This window comes from Lynx rufus, unplaced genomic scaffold (assembly GCF_022079265.1).
Source record: "Lynx rufus isolate CCGP_SWC_20201006 ecotype Redwood Valley unplaced genomic scaffold, mLynRuf1.p SCAF_29, whole genome shotgun sequence".
Lineage (NCBI taxonomy): Eukaryota > Metazoa > Chordata > Mammalia > Carnivora > Felidae > Lynx > Lynx rufus.
This window is the reverse complement of record NW_025814844.1, coordinates 3,160,227-3,182,537: the sequence shown is the minus strand read 5'-3', so window position 1 is coordinate 3,182,537 and position 22,311 is coordinate 3,160,227. Positions and strand designations below refer to the sequence as shown.

At 37.2% G+C, this 22,311-nt stretch overlaps 1 protein-coding gene across 1 annotated transcript; it reads left to right on the top strand.

Annotated features, from left to right (window-relative positions):
* The first annotated feature begins 96 nt into the window (after positions 1-96).
* PSMG2 (proteasome assembly chaperone 2) lies at positions 97-20,527 on the top strand. The gene is made up of 7 exons (XM_047090339.1): positions 97-253; positions 3,575-3,746; positions 7,332-7,390; positions 10,242-10,360; positions 11,216-11,389; positions 19,269-19,389; positions 20,221-20,527. Exons 1-7 carry the CDS (start codon positions 197-199, stop codon positions 20,317-20,319), a joined length of 801 nt encoding a protein of 266 aa, XP_046946295.1. The 5' UTR covers positions 97-196; the 3' UTR covers positions 20,320-20,527.
* The last annotated feature ends 1,784 nt before the right edge of the window (positions 20,528-22,311 follow it).

Sequence of the window (22,311 nt, the reverse complement as noted above, 5' to 3'; positions counted from 1 at the left end):
CGGACCGGCAGGTAGCTGGACGGGCCCTTCAGGACCCCACGCCGAGCGACTCCACGGCCCCGCCCCGCGGCCCCGTCGCTAGGGGCTCTGGGGACTCCAGCGCGCGGACGGAGCGAGGCGCTCGCGGTTTCGCGCTCGCGTCGCCTGCGTTTCCTCTAGGTCAGTGCTCGCCCAGTCCTTCCATTTCGGTGCGACCATGTTTGTTCCCTGCGGAGATTCTGTCCCCGACCTCGCTGGCTTCACCTTCCTAATGGTGAGTCCCCGCTTTCTCGAGCTCCGCCTGCTTGGCTTGGGGTGCTGTCTGTCGGGAGGCGCCTGGGGGGCCGCCACCGCGCCTCGAGGTCTTTCACTCGCCCTGGGACAGAAGACGGTGCTTGCTTAAAACGGGGAGGTTGTCGCTGGAGTCCGGGCTGCAGAAAGATTCTTTGTTGGCGCTATCACCAGACGTTTCTGAGACTAGAGTTTGTAGTCTTAACTGTAAAACGTAATGTGTTTGATTATTACTGGTAACGTTGTACGTAGGTTGTGCGGGCCATCTTCTTTTCGTTGTATCCTAGAAAATCTTTTTTTCCAGCTAGTAGCAGAGCCTTTCTTAAGCTGGCAGGGCTTTGTCATTAACCAGATAACTACAGAAAAGGAAACCTTGCCAGTACCTAATACACGGTTTTATTGCTCCTAAAATTGCCCATATTCAGTCACTGTTTCAATAAACAGTCCATTAGAATAAGAGTAGGTCCTTGTCCTCAAGGAGTGTCCAGTTTAGTTGGAAACACACGTAAATCAATAAGGGCAATAAATGCTAGGATAGCACTTTGTAAAGGGCACAGAAGAACCCTAGGATTTGTTGGGAGGGGGAGGGACACAGGGACCCGTTAAAAAAAAAAAGCTTCATATGTGGAATCTGGAAAAAAAACCCAACTTTATAGATAAAGAGAACAGGTTGGTGGTTGCTAGAGGCAGATGAGAATGAGAGCTGCTTGGATGAAATAGATGAAGGTAGTCAAAAGGTACAACTCTACAGTTATAAATAAGTCCTGGGGATGTAATGTACAGCATGGTGACTGTAATTAATAGTACTGTAGTGTATATTTGAAATTTGCTAAGAGAGTAGATCTTAAAAGTTCTCATTACAAGGGGTGCCTGGGCAGCTCAGTTAACTCTGACTTCGGCTTAGGTCATGATCTCACAATTTGTGAGTTCAAGCCCCACATCTGGCTCTGTGCTGACAGCTCAGAGCCTGGAGCCTACTTTGGATTCTGTGTGTGTCTCTCTCTGTCTTAAAAATAAATAAAACATTAAAACATTCTTTTAAAAAGTTCTCATTACAAGAAAAATTTGTATCTGATTGATGTTAAGTAAACATTGTGGTAATCATTTCACAATACGTATATATATATATATATATATATATATATATATATATATATCAGCTGATATATGTTTATACCTGAAACTGATACACTGTTATATGTCAGTTATATCTTAATTTTTTAAATGATGATAATCACTTTTGGGCAATTCTCACCTTAATGCATGCAAGAAATATCAGTGAATGCTAAAATTTGTGATGATGTACTGTTGAAGGAAATTTTGTAGTATTTCATAGTATCTCTCTGAAAAATATTTGTTAATCACAAAAGAGAAAAGCATCCTTCCAGGAGATATCTGGCAAAAGAAAAAAAAAAGATTCGTGGGGAAAGTAATGTCTAAGAGATTATTGGCGGTAACCTTGACCGTTATCAGCAAAGTGGCAAAGGGAGGGAAGCCATATTGGAGTGGGCTGAATAAGTGGAAGAAGAGATAGAGAATATATGTATGTATTTGTTCATTAATTCAGAGATAAAGCGCCTGAATGCTTGTGCTTTAGTGGACAGCTGTTGGGAATTTTGGTTATGGAGAGACACCAAGAAGTGAGGTGGTAGCTAGGGGAGTATGTAGGATCAAGGGAGGGTATTTTAGAAGGAAAGATTATAGCGTGTGTATATATATATATATATATATATATATGTATGTATATATGTATACATCCATACATACACATACTGATGAGAAGAATACAATAGTGAGGAAAGTGTAGATGATACAGGAGAGAAACGGTCTAAATTAAGTAGCAGAATCCTTGGGAAGGGTAAGGGAATTACAGAAGATAACCAAGAGATTAGTAGATGAGAGCAATGAGAAGTGGGAGACCACTCTGAGGGACCCAGAAAAATAAGAGGAAATGGAGATGGGGGAAGCAATTGCTAGAAGAATGCAAAGGAAGGGCTATTTTAAAGAGATAAGTAGAATCAATAAAAATTAGCCATGTATTATAAGTAGTTGGTAGGAGAAAAGGAAGAAGTTTTTTAGTTTAGGTAATTGAGTAATTGTTTCACTTTTGAAATACAAAACATGAGGACAAGTTTGGGCAACAGTTTAGTTTTGTACATGTTGAATGTGCATTGCCTATGAGAGAATCATGGGGAGATATCCATTAGTCTCTGGAGTTGAGATAAATGTTCTGGGCGATAGGTAGAGGTTTGGCAGTTGGACTGTTTGAAGTCATGGGGGTAAATATGTGTGTGTGTTCAACGTAAAAAGAAGCTGACTCTAACCTTTATGCACTAACAAAGCAAAGGGAAAGATGACCCAAGAAGCCTTTATACTTGCTTTCCCACTGCATAAAGTGTTTTTTTCCCTGGTCTTCGTATGGCTGTCTTCCTTAAGTCTCCCAGGTCTATAGTTGACTGGTCACCTAAAGTCTTTCCTTGATCACCCTGTTTAAAATTGCAACCAAACACATATACACTCTCACTTAATTTTTCTCCATAGCACTTACCTCTGTATATAGGCATATCTCAAAGATATTGTGGGTTTGGTTTCAGATCACAGCAATAAAGTGAATATCACAATAAAGCCAGTCAGATGAATTTTTTGGTTTCCCAGTGGATGTGAAAATTATGTTTATACTATAATGTATTAAGTTTGCATTATGTCTAAAAAGACAATGTACATACCTTAATTTTAAAATATGTTATTGCTAAACAATGCTGGCCATCATCTGAGCTTTTGGTGAGTCATAATCACCATAGATCAAATGATAACAAATATAATAATAATGAAAAAGTTTGAAATATTGAGAGAATTACCAAAATGTGACAAACACAAAGTGAACAAATGCTGTCGGAAAAATGGTGCCAAAAGACCTGCTTGAGGCTGGGTTGCCACAGACATTCAAGTGCCATAAAATAAAGTACGCCTGTATTATTTCACTATTTTATTATATTTAACTACTCCCTTACTAGAATGAGAGTTCCACGAGGCAGGAATTTTTATCCGTTTGTCTTCCTGCATTCCTAGTGCTTAGAGCAATGATTGGCACATAGTCGGTTTTCAATAAGGTGTTAAACCAATAGTCTCCAAAGTAGAGGAAGCCCCTGCTGACACCTTGTTGAAGCTAATGCAAAGAGTCCATATTTAGTTCTGATGCACCTGAGCATAACCATTCAGATGTAGTCCTGTGATTATTGTCTTCTGTCTAAGCTTTTAAAAGTGCTGCTAATTTTGATTACTTAATGAACATTTTTTATTTCAGCCAGCAGTATCTGTTGGAAATGTTGGCCAGCTTGCAATAGATTTGATTATTTCTACACTGAATATGTGTAAGATTGGTTACTTCTATACTGATTGTCTTGTGCCAATGGTTGGAAACAATCCATATGCAACTGCAGAAGAAAATTCAACAGAACTCAGTATAAATGCTGAAGGTATGTAAGGTTTTGCATGTTTTATTCTCTTACAAGGAAGAGTTGTTTTAAATCAGAAATAGATTCAATGGATATTGTTTTATAGCATATATTTATTTAGTGCCAGTTTTGTGCAGTATTTATGACCTGGTCATATTGTCCTATTGTACATCATGGTTTTAGTTCTTAGTCTTTTCTAAATGGCAGCTCCTAAGATGACTGTACTTATATTTTTTACTAGAATTTGAGATTTCCTTTTTTTTTTTTTTTTAACATAAAGGTTTTTTGTCCTTCTTTTATCCTCAGTTTTAATTTCTGATCTTTCTGGCAAGTATAAGCACCACTAATACTAGAGAAAGAGGTAAAGAGAATTCCACCGAGCTCAGTCCTGTATGTTTAACATGTGCTACCTTACGTAGGCCTGATAGTTATCCTCTCATGTTATTATAGAATCCATAATAATATAATATTGATAAGGCTCAGAGAATTGAGTTGCCTAATACTACTAGTAGACATAGGCTTTTACCATGCCATAAATCTCCATAATTCCTCATTGCACTGTCATGTTTGTTTTAATTGGGGAACACAGTTGACATTGCCGTGACCACTGTGTTTATAGTACAGAACTGCTCTGAGTGAGTGGGGGAAAGCTATTGATCATGAAGCACAGGAGCACCCACTTGCTTCGTTTGATGACAAGGTGCTCTGTTGGCTTCTCAGTGTTCTGTTTACCATAAGACTGAATTCAGCTATTGCCTTAAAGGATAAAGTACTAGAAATAGTAGAACTAGAATTTATATACTTCCACTAATGATAACAACTATCATTTTATATGAGCTGAGCACTGTGTGCATTAATACTCTTTACATGTATTAATCCATTTAATCCTCACAACTACTCTATAAGTAGTCTTATAGATGAGGAAACCATTGTACAAAGAAGTTAAGGTCACATGACTAATAATTGGTATACCTGAGTTTCTAATCAAGGCTCTGGCCCCTGAGACCTGTTTCTTAAGCACCACACCACCCTGATGGACCTTCACACTAGTGGAAGACCCACTGGCTTTTCTCTGACACAAACTCACAACAAGTCAATTGGCTATGTCTAATCTACTTTATCTATTTTTAAGATGAGGTATTTTGAAATAAATTATAGATATCATGACATTCCACCTCTAAATACATATTTGTCTTTTTAAAGAACATTTTCTTTATAGCTAAAATACTATCACATTTAACAAAATTAGTAATTTCTTAATATCTTAACTATACCCTATCCATATTCAGACTGTTCCAGTTTACCCCAAAATGTCCTTCAAAGTTAGTTTGTCTAAACCAAGACCCACTAGGGGCACCTGGGTGGCTCTGTTGGTTAAGCACAGAGCCTGGAGCCTGTTTTGAATTCTGTGTCTCCCTACTGCCCCCCGCTCACACACTGTCTCTCTTTCTCTCTTTCAAAAATAAATAAACATTAAAAAATAATAATAAAAAAATAAACTAAGACCCACCATAGTACTTCTGATTGTTATGCCTCGGAAACTTTTTACTGTAGAGCAGTCTCTTTTTTTTTTAATCCCTTCATGAAACTAATTTATTGAGGAAACAACTAGATCCATTGTCCTATTGAATGTCCTATCTTCTGCATATGTCTTATAACTTCCTTGTAGTGTCATTTATCTTGGTCCCCTAGTGTCTGTATTTTCTGTAACTTCTTAGATCTAAAGCCTTGATTAGATAAAAGCTACATATTTTATACCAGAAAACATGAAAGGTGATGTTGCTTTTGTATTGTATCACCTCAGAAGAGAAAAGTAATGGGAAGCAGGATCTTAAAAAAGATTTTCCTGATACACTGATGATGAATATGAGTGCTAATATTGTAGGAGGTGGTATGTCTTACATTTTGCTCACTCCCTACAGATGTATCCTCTTCCCATTAAGTCTGTTGAATTGCACTAAATGTGCACATCAGAGATAGATTACAGGCCTAAGTGGCTCATGTTTTAGTCCCTTTCCCCTAAATTTGTGCTCTTTTCCCTAATTCCTAAATTTCTGCTCTTACCTCCTTTGTCCTGAAAATACCTGGAGGTCATTAGGCTTGCTGCTGCAGCAAAGCCCCTAGTCACTACCCCAGTCCAACACTCCCCAAAAGAGCTATAGCTGGAGAGACATGATCTGCCAAAGGATTTACTGGAGTCTGGGTTATTTGTAAATTATTTTACAGTAACTAAAATTTTACTCTTTAGCACAGTGGCCTAATCATGCCTCTAAGAAACTCCATATTTTGTCCTTGGTTCTCATTCTCAGAGGTGAGGTTGGGCAGGGACATGTTAAGCATCAGTACAGTAGGCCCCCTTGTAGAATGTGAGTGAAGGTTGTGGATCCTTTTCCTTGAAGAAGAGCACACACCTTGACTCAGAAAATTTTACATATTATCTTGCATGTTATCTTTCAAAAACTTCTAAAGAACACAAATGTACCTATTCCAGGGATTTTATTATATGGCTAACATTCTCTTGCATTTTATTCCTTCTCTAAATCCCAATGAGTGTTGCTCTTCTCCAGAGAGAAGAGGGGAGCATAACTTTTTTTTTTTAAAGAGAGAGAGAGAGAGCAGGGGTGCCTGGGTGGCTCAGTCGGTTAAGCGTCTGACTTAGGCTCAGGTCGTGGTCTTAACGGTCCGTGAGTTTGAGCCCTGTGTCAGGCTCTCCTGATAGCTGAGAGCCTGGAGCCTGCTTCAGATTCTTTGTCTCCCTTTCTCTTTGCCTTTCCCCTGTTCTCACTCTGTCTCTCTCTCTCTTTTTCTCAAAAATAAATAAACATTTAAAAAAAAAAAAAAAAGCATGTGTGAGGGATAGGGGCAGAGGGAGAGAGAGAATCCTAAGCAGGCTCCCACTCAGCACAGAGCCTGATATGGGGTTCGATCTTACAACCCTGGGATCATGACCAGAGCCAAAATCAAGAGTTGGATACTCAACCAACTAAGCCACCCAAGTGCCCCTTTTTGTTTTTTGTTTGTTTTTAGCTAAGAACATTCTTTTTTATGTTTTATTTATTTCTTTGAGAGATTGTGCAGGTGGGGGGGGGGGGCGGGCAGAGAGAGAGAGAAGGATAGAGGATCCGAAGCAGGCTCTGCGCTGACAGGCTGACAGCAGAGAGCCCAATGTGGGGCTCGAACTCACAAACTGTGAGATCATGACCTGAGCCAAAGTAAGACACTCAACCGACTGAGCCACCCAGGCACCCCTTAAATAAAAACATTCTTAAGAATGATTTCATGTGTCATAACACCAGAAGTTTCCGGGGAATTCTTCCCTGATTCTACAATCACAGTCAGAAGAAATATAATTTTATATTTTCTTAACAGTTAACCTTTCAGAAATGAATCTGTTATATAGAATAAAGCCCACAGGTGCATTTTAAGGTACTTCTAAAATGTTCTATTTTAACTGAATGATATAGTTCATATGTTTTATATTTAATTATTGAAAATATTAGGTATAAAAGTTCTTACAATTCAATTTTAGTTTTTATGTTAGTAATTTCACTTGTATAACTCCATCATTTTAACTCTCATGATTTCATTTTCTTTTTGTCTTTGTAGTATATTCATTGCCTTCAAAGAAGCTAGTGGCTCTTCAGTTAAGATCCATTTTTATTAAGGTTAGTATATTTGTCTTTTTAAGTTGATTGAAGTGAAATATAATGAGAAAATACTAAGTATTATTAAGAATTAAGATTCAAAACTCAGTTCTGCTCTTTTTACTGTATGTACGGTTAAGAAAAGTCTGATTCTATAGAGAACCAATCTTAGAATAGGTGTTACCATCATTTACTGATTGATTATATTGAAAGGAAATGAGGCATACTGTTTGGATCTTATATATTCCCAACTTAGGTAACATGGGTGAAAACATTTAAACAAATGAATATTTTGGATTTAGTCCATTTGTATTACATTTCAACCAGTGACATCTACATATAAATTATGTACATGTCAAAATAAATTCTGAATCTAACTTCTTTCCTCTTCCACCACTGCCACTCTTGTCCAAATCACTGCCTTCTCTCCTACCCCTAATTCTATTCTTGCTCTGCCCACTTCCATAAATACCTAATTGTCTGCAGATAGCACCACCAGTTATCCTTTAAACCTAAATCAAATCCATCACTTCTCTTTTCAGACCCTCTGGTGGTTTCCTGTTTTCATCCCAGTGAACTCCCAGCCCTTACTGTGACTTATTAGGCTCTACCTCTGTGCTGGTATGGTAGCCACTATCCACATGTAGCTATTTAAATTTTGATTCATAAACTAAAATAAAATTAAAAATTCAGTTCCTCCTTCACACTAGACACATTTGAAGTTCTCCATAGCCATGTGTGGCAAGCAGCTGCCATAAAGAGCACTTCCATTATCACAGAGAGTTCTCTTGGACAACTGCTTTACTTAATCGAACTTAGAGCCATTCCTGTTTGCTCATTAATGGTTTCCCTCTTTCATTAACCCTGCTTTAGCCACACTGGTCTCCCTGTGTTGTTCAGACAGATTAAGCTCACTCCCATCTCAGAGTCTTTACATTATTTTCTCTGCCTGGAATACTTTTCTTCTAGATACCTAAATGGTTTACTTCCTTCAGTCCTTGCTTAAATGCTGCCTCATCAGAAAGGCCTCCCCTGACTACCCTATTGTCTTATCCTGGGGTGGTTTTCTTCACAATTCATCACTACTTAGAGTATCATATATTTGTTTATTATCTACCTCTAATATAAAGTAAGTATTCTGAGAGAAGTGACAGTGTATCACTCACTTTCATATCCCCAGCTTCTAGAAAAGTATGTAGCATGTAGAGGAGCTCTTAGTAAATGTTGGTTGAGTCGATTAAGGTACCATCTGTTAAGAAGGTCAGAAAATTATCAGCTTTCTGTTGCCTCTCCCGCATACTCCATCTTAGTTATATTATTATGTAAATGGAATCTCATGGCATGTACTTTATGTCTAGCTTCCTTTACTCAACATTCTGTTAGTGAGGTCCATCCATGTAGTTCGAAGGAGAGGTCGTTTGTTCATTCTCACCTCTATGTGGGATTCTGTTGTATAAATAAGCCATAATTTATCCATTGTACTGTTAATGGAATGTTAGGTTTTTTTCTAGTTTGAGACAACTGTGAATAGTGCTATGATTATTTTAATATTCATATTAGATCCACTCTTTACTTTCTTTAGTTAACAATACCATACCCAAAGTTTTGCAGTGAGAGTTGCTAATATTTTTCCATTATGCTATGTGGCTTTTTCTGTTCTCTTCCTAATACCAGTGTAAGTTCAAGAATTAAGAAAGACAAACATGTCTGAATGAAATTTTTGGTAGATGGGAATAGTGATTTCAAAATAGCTAACATTTATTGAGCATTGATTTCTTCACACCAATATGGCTGTACTTTATATATATATTACTCTACATAAGCATCTCGACAGTGTGACAAAGCAGGTATTAACATTATCCTCATTTGTAAAATGAGATTTCAGAAAACTGAAACACAGTTTTTTAATTTAATCAGGCTGTACCATCTCCCTAGTTGAAGAACTAGCTATTTCTTATCTGCATTTTAAATTTTATTGAATAATTATTTAATAGCGGTCTGTGAGAAGAATTTCCATAACCCCCCAAAATTGTATAACCCACTTCCCAGATTAACCAACTGTTAATATCTTGCCATACCTGCTTGATTCTCTCTCTCTGCATGTGCATGCAGTTTCCTTCTGCCAAATAATCCAAAAGTAGGCTGGTGATGTTATGATATTTTACCCATAAATAGTTCAGCATGTATCTCTCCTTCATGACATTCTCCTTCACAACCACAGCAGCATTATCACACCTAAGAAAATCAGCTCTTAATGAATTATTCAGTAGTATCATAAGACATATTCAAATTTCCCCAATTGTCCCCAAAATATTCTTCAGTTTTGGAACCTTCAATCAAGGTTCACATGTTACATTTGGCTGTAACGTCTTTTTAGTTTTAGCCTTTGACGTAGAAGTGGCCTCCTTTTTCTGTTCTTCATAGTATTCACTCTTCGAGGATTCATGCCAGATGTTCAGCATCCTAGATTCACCTAATCATTTCCTGATCAGATTCAGGTCAGAAATTTCTAGCAAGAAGATCTCATAGATGACCATGTGATAGTTTTTATAGATGACCATGTGATAGTTTTTAAGTAACAATAGATTAAGTAGAGAACTGGGAAATTTTCCTTTGTCCATCAGCACAGAATTTTTTTAAAACTAGATTTCTTATGATTTATTTCTTAATTGTAAAGCTACAATAAACAATTCATTGCTCTTCGTCTCTCACCTTCAGTTTAAGGACAGGAAAGTAGAAGTAAAAATAATTATAATTTTAATACATAAATTATCATCACATAAAGCTAATAAAATATTTTATATGATACTCTTATTATATGCTAAGATCTAACTTTGAGACTTTCTTTTTGTTCTTTCAATGGTATATGAAGTATAAATCAAAGCCATTCTGTGAAAAACTGCTTTCCTGGGTGAAAAGTAGTAACTGTGCCAAAGTTATTGTTCTTTCAAGCAGTCATTCATATCACCGTAATGACCTACAGCTTCGCAGGTATGTTTTTGCCTTTGAAAAGTTTTGTTTTAATTTATGCAATATTATGATGGTGTCTCTATTAAAAAGCTAAAATAAGTTTTAAAAGTTATGTATATTTTTACCTCCCCTCTCTGGAATTTAGAAAGATGATAAAGTCAGGAGATAGGAGGGAGTATGGTTAGTAGTGTTATGGTTGAGGCAGAAGGAAGGCTTTGGTGTAAAGATATAGATTGTTCTGGAACTGTGCTTCGGTTGTTTGGTATGGTGTGTGGTGACATTACAGAGCTGAGCTGATAAAGAGAAAGAGGAGAGATTCATTGGATGATTTTTGGAAAATTGAATTCGTATTTCTATTTATTCAGTCATTGCAGAAATCCAGTTGCCTCTAAGTATAAATCAGGTATGTCACACTGAATTCCTAAATATAAGGCAAAGTATCCAAGAGATAGAAATATAAACTATTTCATTATCATTTCCGCACCTATAAAATCATGATGAAAAGCATTAGCCAAGACTAACCTTTCAAAACTGGAGCTAATTTCTAGGAATCTCACAATAAACATACAATTCTAGGAATCTCACAAAAGTCCTCTTGGCCAGAAGGGAGCATAGCTTGTGGGAAATTGATTATCTTCATGCTGACCTTGCCTTAGTTTAAGTTGGCCTGGGTCCTTATGCTCTCTCCTAAGTGTGTAAATAGCAAGCCAGAGCAATATTTTTATATGCTATTCTTCCATAGACTGCTGAAACTTGTGCTTTGCTTTTGCAACAAAATACACATGGAACAAATAGTATTTGCTAAAAGAACTGATACTTGCCTTAATGTTCAAATTTATTATGTTTTTAAAAACTGAATTATATGATTGCTTCTAGTACTCCCTTCAGATACCTGCTTACACCTTTCTTGCAAAAAACTGTTCAAAATAAAATAAAGAGCCTGAACTGGGAAGAAATGGAAAAAAGCCCATGCATTCCTGAAATAGATGATTCTGAGTTTTGTATCCGTATTCCTGGAGGAGGTATCACAAAAATACTCTATGATGAAGGGTGAGTTTGTCTGTTTGTTCATTTGTTCCCCCACCTTATTTAAAAATGAAAGTAGGAAGGGCTGGCTCAGGCTGTAGAATGTGTGACTCTGATCTCTGGGGTCACCAGTTCAAGGCTCACATTGGGTGTGGAGCCTACTTAAAAATAATGAAAGTAAGATAAGTGGGAGAGTGTGTTGGATTACTTATCAGAACTTTGAGAATATGTTTATATATTTACACATCACATAATTTAAGTGTGGTAAAATATACGTAACATTAAATTTAACCATTTTTAAGTGTACAATTAAGTGGCATTAATGCATTTACGGTGTTGTATATCCATCACCATCTGTCCACTTTCAGAACTTTGTCATCGTTCTAAACAGAGAATCTGTACTCATTAAATAATAACTCCTACTTATTTCTGCAAAGCCCATACTAATATCCTCACTTTCATTTCTGATTTTAGTAATTTGAGTTTTCTTTTATTCTTAGTAAATTTTGTTGATCTTTTCAAATAACTACTTTTGGTTTTATTGATTTTCTCTATTGTTTTTCTGTTTTCTATTTATCTCCACTCTAATCTTCATTATTCCCTTTCTTCTGGTAACTCCAGGTTTAGTTTCCCTTTCTTATTATAGTTCCTAAGATGTAAACTTAGGTCATCAATCTGAGAAATTTCTTCTTTTTAAATACATGCGTTTACAGCTGAAACTTTTCCTCATACTCTACTTTAGCTGCAACTCTTAAATTCAGCATGTTGTTTTCATTTTCTTTCTCCTGTATTTTTCTGATTTCCCATGTGATTTCTTCTTTGACCTATTTCTTCCTTGACTGTATTAATTTCCATATATTTGTGAATTTTCTGGTTTTCCTTCTGTTGTTGAGTCCTAGTGTCATTCTACTATGATTGAAAAAGACACTTTGTATGATTTTCATCTTTTTAATTTATCAAGTCTTATTTTGTGCCCTACCAAAGGTCTGTCCTGGAGAATGTTTCATGTGCACCCAAGAAAAATGTGTATTCTGCTTGTGTTGAGTGGGATGTTCTGTATACATCTGTTAGGTTTAATGGGTGTATGGTGTTGTGTAAGTCCCTCTATTTCATTATGAATCAGTCCGTTTGTTCCATTATTGAATGTGGAGTGTTGAAGTCTCCCAACTGTTATTGTAGCCCTGTGTCTAATTCTCCCTTCAATTCTATGTCTGCTTATATATTTTGGGGCTCTTGTTTTGTGAATATATCTTTGTATTTATCACATTTTCTTGGTGAATTGGCCCTTTTATTCAATATGTAATGGCTTTCTCCATCTCTTACAACAGTTTTTGATATTTTGTCTGATATTTTTACAGCCACCCTGCTCTCTTTTGGTTACTATTTGTGTGGAATATCTTTTTCCATCTTTTCATTTTCAAACTATGTGTGTCCTTATATTCAAAGTGAGTCTCTTATAGACGGTAAATAGATCATTTTTTTAATCCATTCTGCTAGTCTATGTCGTTTGATTAGAAAGTTTAATCCGTTTGCATTAAAAGTAATTACTAATGAAGGACTTGTTATTCTGCTGTTTTCTGTATGTCTTATACCTTTTTTGTTCTTCATTTACTGCTTTACTGCCACCTTTTTTATAGGGACATCTTTTGATTCTCTTCACATTTCCTTTTGTGTATATTCTAAAGATACTTGCTTTATGGTTTCCATGGTGAGTGCATGTAACATTCTTAAGTTATAACAGTCTGAGTTGATACTAACTTCAGTTGCATACAAAAACTACTACTGGTCACACTATCTCCCCCCAACCCATTATGATATTGTCACAAATTACATCTTTATGTATTATATGCCCAATAACAGATTTATAGTTATTTTTGTGCATTTTTCTTTTAAATTCTCTGCAGTTGCTCTTGATTGATCTTTGAGAATCACTAACAGCAGGCAAGTAAAAGTAAAGGAGGAAACTAGAAAGAGATCTTTTTTTCTTTAAGCCCCTTTTTGTAAATTGACTTTTATGACTTATATGATGGCCCAATCTGCCATCAGATTTGTAGACACTTACACTATCCCCATTTTTGCCTGCCTTATCCCTTAGCTTCCTGTTTCATATGACCCGAGGCTAAATTTAGGGCTAACCAGTAGGCCTTGCTGTATGCTTCAACTCCCTCTGACTTTTCCTCCTTGCTAGGAGTTGATTTGCCTGGTGGGTTCATGGAAAACAGAGCCAATGGTGTTTAGAAGGTGGCTTCTACTGCTAGTCTACTCTCTGCTCTCCCATGAGGAGACATGAATAAGGAGCACCACTTGTGCTGTCAGTGGTGGCTCTAGAGAAGTGGGCAGAGCTAACCTTAGAAAAAAATTATGTCCCCGTTACCATTGCTGAAAGTCCACCAAAAATCTGCCTCCTTACTTAACATAATAAATTTCAAGAGTATAATCCTAGCCTTGCAAAGTAGAATGACTGGTTTGCTTGCTCTGAAATCTGCATTGTGATTTCTATATGACCTGAAGAAGTCATAATAGTAACATAAGTAGTAGTCATGGTGTTAGCAAATTATGTGCCTGGTACTTTCTGTGCACCTTACATATATTAAATTATTTAATTCTCATACTGATCTTATAGATATGTGCTATTAACTACATGTTATAAACAAAAAAATTGAAGGGCTGCAAGGTTAAATAACTGCTAAAAGCCATATGAGTAACATGTGGCAGAGCCAAGATTCAAACGTAGGCATCCGGCCCCAAATTCTGCACTTTTAACCACTTCACTCTAGAGCTAGCACTCATGGTCCAGGATCATAGTGAGCTTTATTCTTTGTCTAAAAGTTGAACCTATTCCTTGTTATTTGTAATTATTTATGCCCCTGCTTCTTTCTGAAATATCTAAGACTTCTGTCAGAAAGGATACAGGCATTTCAGCTTGTTTTCCTAATACACCTTGTTTTGTCCATCTCTGGCCATACTTGTGTACCATTCCAGCTTTCTGTTTTTCCCTTAAAACCTGCTCATTTCTTTTCACTTTTCTTTTTTTCCAGTCTGTCACCCATTCGTGTTTTTACTTCTTTTCCTGTCTAGCTTATTGCTCATCATATAAAATATCACTTCAGCTATTCTTTTACCACAGCCTGGAAGCCATGACTACGTAATCATTCTCTGGCCTGCCCTGCAAACCACCAGCTTTCAGTCCTTCTTTTGCTTCATTCAGGCCACATCATTTGTAGCCTAGACTGCTGTTAGTCTGATTGGGGTGTCATAGCAAAATAAAATCAGCAGGGTGGCTTAAACCACAAAAATTAATTTGCTCACAGTTCTAGAGGCTAGAAGTCTGAGATTGGGGAGCCAGCATGGTTGAGTTCTGGTGAAGGCCCTCTTCCTAGCTTGCAAATGGCTGCCTTCTGGCCGTATCTTCAGATAGCAGAGACCTCTGATTCCTTCTCTCCTTACAGAGCCACAGTGCTGTCAGATTAGGGCCCTACCCTTATGACTTGGTTTACTCTCAATTACCTGTGCAGGTCCCATCTCCAGATGGAATTGCATTGGGGGTTAGGGCTTCAGCATATGAGTTTTGGAGGGGTGTGAGTTTAGTCTGTAGCTGCTGCCATCAAGATCTCTTGATTGATTCCCCCGCCTCCTTCATTATGACTCCGTTTAATCCATCTTCAGTATTGCTAAAATCAACCTTCTGAAATTCAGAACTGGGGCACCTGGGTGGTTCAGTCAGTTAAGTGTCCAGCTTTGGCTCGGGTGATGATAACACAGTTCGTGACTTTGAGCCCTGCGTCAGGCTCTGTGCTGACAGCTCAGAGCCTGGAGACTGCTTCAGATTTTGTGTCTCCCTCTTTCTCTGACCCCGGGCTCACACTCTGTCTCTCTCTCAAAAATAAACATTAAAAAAAAATTGAAAAATAAAATTAAATTCAGAACTGATCACAACATTCCCAGAGTAAAATCCATCAGTAGTGGGGCGCCTGGGTGGTTTAGTCTGTTAAGCATCTGACTTCAGCTCAGGTCATAATCTCACAGTTTGTGAGTTCGGGCCTCGTGTTGGGCTCTGTGCTGACAGTTCGGAGCCTGGAGCCTGCTTCAGATTCTGTGTCTCCCTCTCTCTGACCCTCCCCCATTCATGCTCTTTCTCTGTCTCAAAAATAAACATCAAAAAAAATTTTTTTTTTAAATCCATCAGCAGTTTTACTTGCTTTATGCAGAATCTGGTTCATATTTCTTAATGTGTCATATAAGGCCCTGCAGGATCTCCTTGCCTGGCTCATTCCTTGGTGCCCTGGACTCCAGCTAAACTACTAGCAGTCATGGTTTCCTAAAAGCTGTCTCATTCTTCCTTGCCTTGTCCCATGTACTTTCTCCTATTGTCTCCCTTGCAAAAACCAACCCAGTTTCTAAGAGTCACCTCGTACAGCACTCCTCTGTGTCCTTACATGCTTCTCCCTCTGCACAAGGAAGTTACTACTCTCTTTGTATTCCCACAGCTCTCTGCACCTTCACCCTGTCTGCTTAGTTCTTTACAAATTAGCCTCCTCCTTTTGCTCCACTCAGTGTTAGAGTAATGATCTCAGACTTGCCATCTTGCCATAAGCAACTGGAAATTGGCCAAAATTAATGAAACAACTGTTTTTCAGACTTGGACACCAGGCAGCACATAGTTGTGATCCCTGAGAGAAGGCAAATAAAGTCCTACAATTGCCCCCAACTTTCTGCTTGGAGATATTTTCTGGACTACAACACAGGGAGGGGGAGGGAACCTAAGCAGACCAGTCTTGCTGAGTTGAGGAGACAGATACCAGCATTGGGGAATGCTAGGACACTCAGAAAGTACAAGGCAGAGAACCATAGAAGGACTATTCAGAAGAGCTGTAGGGGTCTCTCTGAGTCTTTGAAGTCTAAGCCACACATGTGTAGGGTAAAATTCTGTGAGACCAAAGAATAACTTCTGGGTAGTTGTAAACTTGCCCACAGAGTTAGGTAGCAAAATATTATAAAAGTTAGACATAGTCATCATAGAATATTTGGAAAATATAGAATAGTCCAAAGAAACATTATTTATAATACTCAGTTCTGGGGTGCCTGGGTGGCTCAGTTGGTTAAGTGTCCAACTCTTGATTTCAGGCTCAGGTCATAATCTCACAGTTGTGATGAGATTGAACCCTGCATCAGGCTTCGTGCTGGGCATGGAGCCTGCTTAAGATTCTCTTTCTCTCTTTCTCTCTTTCTCTCTCTCTCTCTTTCTCCGCAGCCCCCCCTCGCCCCTCTCCCCTTGCATGCGCACATGCTCTTTCTCTCCCTGTTTCTCCCCACCCCCCCATATATATGTATATATATATATATATATATATATACACGTATATATACGTATATATATGTGTGTGTGTGTATATATAACGTATCAGAAGTAACTACCATTACTAATTTTTCATTTGTTCTCTTCCCAACTCCTTTAAAAATATATCTGAATTAAATGCACATATCTGCAAGATATACCATGTCTACCTTTATAACTTTAGAGTTCATCCTGTTTAAAAATGTTTCTCACAAAATCAATTTTCTTTTAATTTTCTAACACACATCTTTTATTCTCTTATAATCAAACCCTTGTTCAATGTTCAGTGTAATTATACATTCACTGCAATAAAGAATTTTTGAAATTGAAAAAAAACTCATCATAGAGCTTATATAATTTTGAATCCTTTTTTTCTTCCTCAGTGCACATCATGAATATTTGCTAAATTTTTTGTAACGTATATATTTTGCCTTCCCATTATGAGAACAAATATATATTCTGATCTCTGGAAAAAATAATGTTAGTTACTCTAATAATAAGGGGTGGCAGTGGTGTGGCTGACCTGAAATCCCATATATTTAATGGGAATAGAAGTGCATTTATAATTTAATAATGGATGTGTCTAGGTTTTTAATGTCACAAAGTAATAAAATTAGTCATTCTCCACTTTTCATTTTTAGAGAGGTCCAGAGGATGGTATTAAAACTATTACGCTACTCTTTGTGTTACAAACTAGTAGTGGAGGCACTGTAAATTCAAGACCATACTTCATTTTTTAAGGTCGAGCTTTGAAAATGAAGGCACAGCCAGGGAGGCTAGCTAGCCTCCTCTAGGCAGGATCCATTTCTAAGGAATGTGTAGGATCTGGAATCTTCTGAGTCATCACAGCTCACAGTGCTTCCATACAAAGCTTGAGAGCCTCTGTGATATTTGAGAACTACATATGGAGATGATGTAATTTGCTAACAACTTCCAATTTCTTTTTTTTTTTATATATATATATGAAATTTATTGACAAATTGGTTTCCATACAACACCCAGTGCTCATCCCAAAAGGTGCCCTCCTCAATACCCATCACCCACCCTCCCCTCCCTCCCACCCCCCATCAACCCTCAGTTTGTTCTCAGTTTTTAACAGTCTCTTATGCTTTGGCTCTCTTCCACTCTAACCTCTTTTTTTTTTTTTTCCTTCCCCTCCCCCATGGGTTTCTGTTAAGTTTCTCAGGATCCACATAAGAGTGAAACCATATGGTATCTGTCTTTCTCTGTATGGCTTATTTCACTTAGCATCACACTCTCCAGTTCCATCCACGTTGCTACAAAAGGCCATATTTCATTTTTTCTCATTGCCACGTAGTATTCCATTGTGTATATATACCACAATTTCTTTATCCATTCATCAACAACTTCCAATTTCTAATATTTAGAGACTGAGATGCTATGTTAGCCTCTCCTAGTACATCTGAGACTTCTGAACCTCCCTATCAGAGTCTTCTCCACATCTGATATCCCCTGCTTAGGAACCCAACTCACTTTATTTCTGAACCTCTCTATCAGTCATGTGCTCTCAAGTTTTAGCATCGTATTTTTCTCCTAGTTTTTGATTTTAGTGTATTAGAAAATATTTTTGCTTTTGTTGGCAAACAGGAAGCTTTTTGCATTGATTTACCTCCATCTCATCACTAGCTTGAGACATTTACAGCAAATAGACTGTTTTGGAGTCAGAAAGACTCAGGTTCAAGTCCCACCTCTGCCACTTCCCAGATACAGAACTTTGAGCATGTTAAATATGCTTCAAGCCCTTTAAACTTCAGTTACTTCATCATACTGGCTAACACATTCATAGTATTGACTATGTATTGAGCATTGTGTTAACCACTTTCCTCTACTGCCTCCTTTACATGTCCCAACAACCTGTGAGGTAAGTTCTGTTGTGTTCCCTCTTTTACATATGAGACACACTGAAGCTCTGATTAAGTAACTTGCCTGACATGTCTGGTAAGTAGCAGAGCTAGAATTTGAATCCAGGCATTCTGTCTGTGTTCCCATTATTCCAAACTGATTCATTTATAAAATGGAGATAATTATAACTTCCTCAAGGATTGCTGAGGGATTGAATTATAAAATATGCAGACAGTCCTTAGCACATAATAAATCACTCAGTAGATAGAATCTGTAAGAAATAGCAATAAGTTTTTTTCCCTTTATTCTATTCCACACTTTTCCTTCACTGCTTTAGATTATTAATAACAAGGGTATTATTTTCTTTCAGTCTCTTTGCTATGGTGCTTCTGAAAATCACTGTCTTCTACAGCAGATCTGAAGAGTAGATCAGAACATTTTTCAGTGGGGATGTTTTTTCATGCAGCCCTGTGTGATACACAAATTTACATATGCCCATGGTGGGCATTAATTACATGGCTTCTAGGTCTATCCCCACAAATACCATACATCTGGGGCAAGGGGGATAAATAAGTGATCTTATTAGGTGGCATCTTCTCCTTGCCTAAAACCTGGCAGATCGTCTTAGCTATAAAAACAGGCACACTGGAATCCGGGTCTTATATCAGTAGAAGAATACTTAATTTTTCTCTGTATTTATTATAGCTGTTCTAAAGAAATTCCAATGGTGGTTCTGCTGAAATTTGTGTCAGAAGGAGACAATATCCCAGATGCTCTAGGTCTTGTTGAATATCTTAATGAATGGCTTCAGATAATCAAACCATGTGTAAGTTTTACTACATTTAAGCCTCTGATTTCTCCAGTTATGTATTTGTAAACTTGTATTTTATATTCTATATAAGTAGGCCAAATAAGTGAAAATTTGATACATCTTTATGTAAAATTTAGTTTAGCTCAGCTTTTGAAAAGATAAGAGAGCATTTAACCAACCAGTTATCTACAGTTGTTTCATTAAAGCTGATTTTCCAAAAAAGGAAAACTTTTAAGTACTTCATGGTATTAATTGGTCACATTGCATTAATCATATCAGACATATTTTTACAAGAATAAACAAATTTCTTTCAAATTCAGGATTTTTTTTTTCAGGAAAGCAAAAGATATTTATGTAAGCAATACTGTAACTATTAAATACATATTATAATTAAAATACTTTTCTCTGTTATAAGAGCATTACACCCAGGGAAATCAGTTAGCCTTTAGGCATAATAGAAGCACCGTAAGGCTGCTTTATATGATAGGTACTGTTTTTTAATTCATGCTTTTGCTAGGAACAAATTGATACAAATCACACAGCACTGATTTTTTTTTATTTTTTTACCTCAGTTCCCTTCAAATTTGATTTTACTGGATGGACTTCACCCATAGCCTTTCTGGCATATCTTTATGATTTGGAACTTAAGGAAATCTATCTTCAGTTAATATAGAGACATGGAAATTTATTGCTTTGTTTTTACTTACAGTGAAACACAACTAAAAGTGTCAAAGTCAAAAAGAGCAGAAACAAAAGAAACTAGAAAAGGGGTCTTATGCTACTTAAATGTGAAAAGGGGTTTGGTGGTAAAGTTGAAGGATTAAACTTTTTTTTTTTTTTTTTCAGTTACAGTGTGATGACCCCACAGCATCTGCCTTGCAGTGGAAAATGCCAAGTTCATGGAGATTACTCTTTGGCAGTGGTCTTCCTCCTGCGCTTTTTTGATCTGTTTTCAGTTTTATAACTTATGTCTCAAGGTACTTATTACCAACACAACTGTTAAACAAATATTATCTGAGAATGTATTAGGAAATAAATCTTTTCACAGAAAATCTCAAAAAAAATGGATTAACAAAAAGTTGTTTTGCCATGCATTTTAGTATTTACAACAAATGTAAATTTTGTACAATAAAATATTTCCTAAGTAACTTTATTTGAAATGTGTCCTTTTTTTTTTTTTTAAGTTTATTTTGAGAGAGAGAAAGCAAGCAAGCACAAATAGGGGAGGGGCAGAGAGAGAAGGAGAAAGAGAATCCCAAGCAGGCTCTCTTGCCGGCACAGAACCTGATGTGGGGGCTTGAACTTATGAACCCATGAGATCTCGACCTAAGCCAAAATCTGGAGCTGGACACTTAACCAACTGAGCCACCTAAGGGCCCCTCTTTTGTTTTTTATTAACTCAGACTTCTGTATTAGTTTCCCATTTCTGCTATAATAAATTACCACAAACCTAGTGGCTTAAAACAATACAATTTATTATCTGGTAATTCTAGAAGTCAGAGGAATCCAAAATTAGTCCTCACTGGGCTAAAATCAAATCTCCAGGAACCAATACCAAGAAAATGGGAATCTATTAATTACATGACAAAGAATTGAAATTAATTGTCTTAAGGAAGCACAATGATCTACAAAAGAGCACAGACAACTAAAAATCAAGACAATGCGTGAACAAAAAGAATATCGAAGAGAAACTGAAAACAACCATATGGAGTTCTAAAAAATTTTTCACAGGAGTTCAACAGCAGATTTGATCAAGCAGAGAAAAGAATCAGCAATTCTGACCATTGAAATTATCAGATCAGAAGAATAAAAACAAAAGTGGAGCAAGCCTAAGGGACCTATAAAATAGCATAAAATGGACAAATATATGCATTATGAGAGTTCCAGAAGGAGAAAAGAGAAAGGGACACAAATTAGAAGAAGTAAAGACTGAAAACTTCCCTGATCTGAGGAAGGAAATGGACATCCACATTTGAGAAGCTCAGAGAACTCCAGATAGAATGAACCTAAATAGCCCCACTCCCAAGACACTTTATGGGGAAAAATAAAACTGTCAAAAGTCAAAGACAAAAGAATCTTGAAAGTTGCAGGAGAAAAATGACTCATCACATGTAAGTGAGCCCCCACAAGATAATGAGTGGGTATCTCCGCAGAAAACTTAGACACCAGAAGGGAGTGGCTGAGAGATGTTAGCAACGTGAAAACATACAGAAATATAAAACTCTGGTAAAAGTAAATGGCCAAATACAGAATCCTATATTGCTGTGATGGTGGTCTGTAAAGTACTTTCAGTTCTGGTATAGACTTTAGAAGACAAAAGCATTAAAAATTACTATAACTAGGGGCACCTGGGTGGCTCAGCTGAGTGTCCAACTTTGGCTCAGGTCACAACCTCCATGGTTTGTGAGTTCGAGCCCTGCATTGGGCTCTGTGTTGACAGCTCGGAGCCTGGAGCTTGCTTTGGATTCTGTGTCTCCCTCTCTCTTCTCTGCCCCTCCCCTGCTTGCACTCTGTCTCTTTCTGTCTCTCTAAATGTTAAAAAAAATTTTAAAAAGGGGTGCCTGGGTGGCTCAGTTGGTTGAGTGTCCAACTTTGGCTCAGGTCACGATCTCCGTGGTTTGTGAGTTTGAGCCCCACGTCGGGCTCTGTGCTGACAGCTTAGAACCTGGAGCCTGCTTTGGATTCTGTGTCTCCCTCTCTCTCTGCCCCTAGCCCACTCACATTCTGTCTCTGTCTCTCTCAAAAATAAACATTAAAAAAATAACAAATTTAAAAAAATTATATCTAAAACTATATTAATAAATATATAAAGATATAACTTGTGAATCAAAAAGGGGGTGGAAAGATGTAAAAGAATAGAGTTTTTGTGTATGATTAAAGTTAGGTTACCCACATAAAATGGATTGTTACAACTATAAAATGTCTTATGTAAGTCCT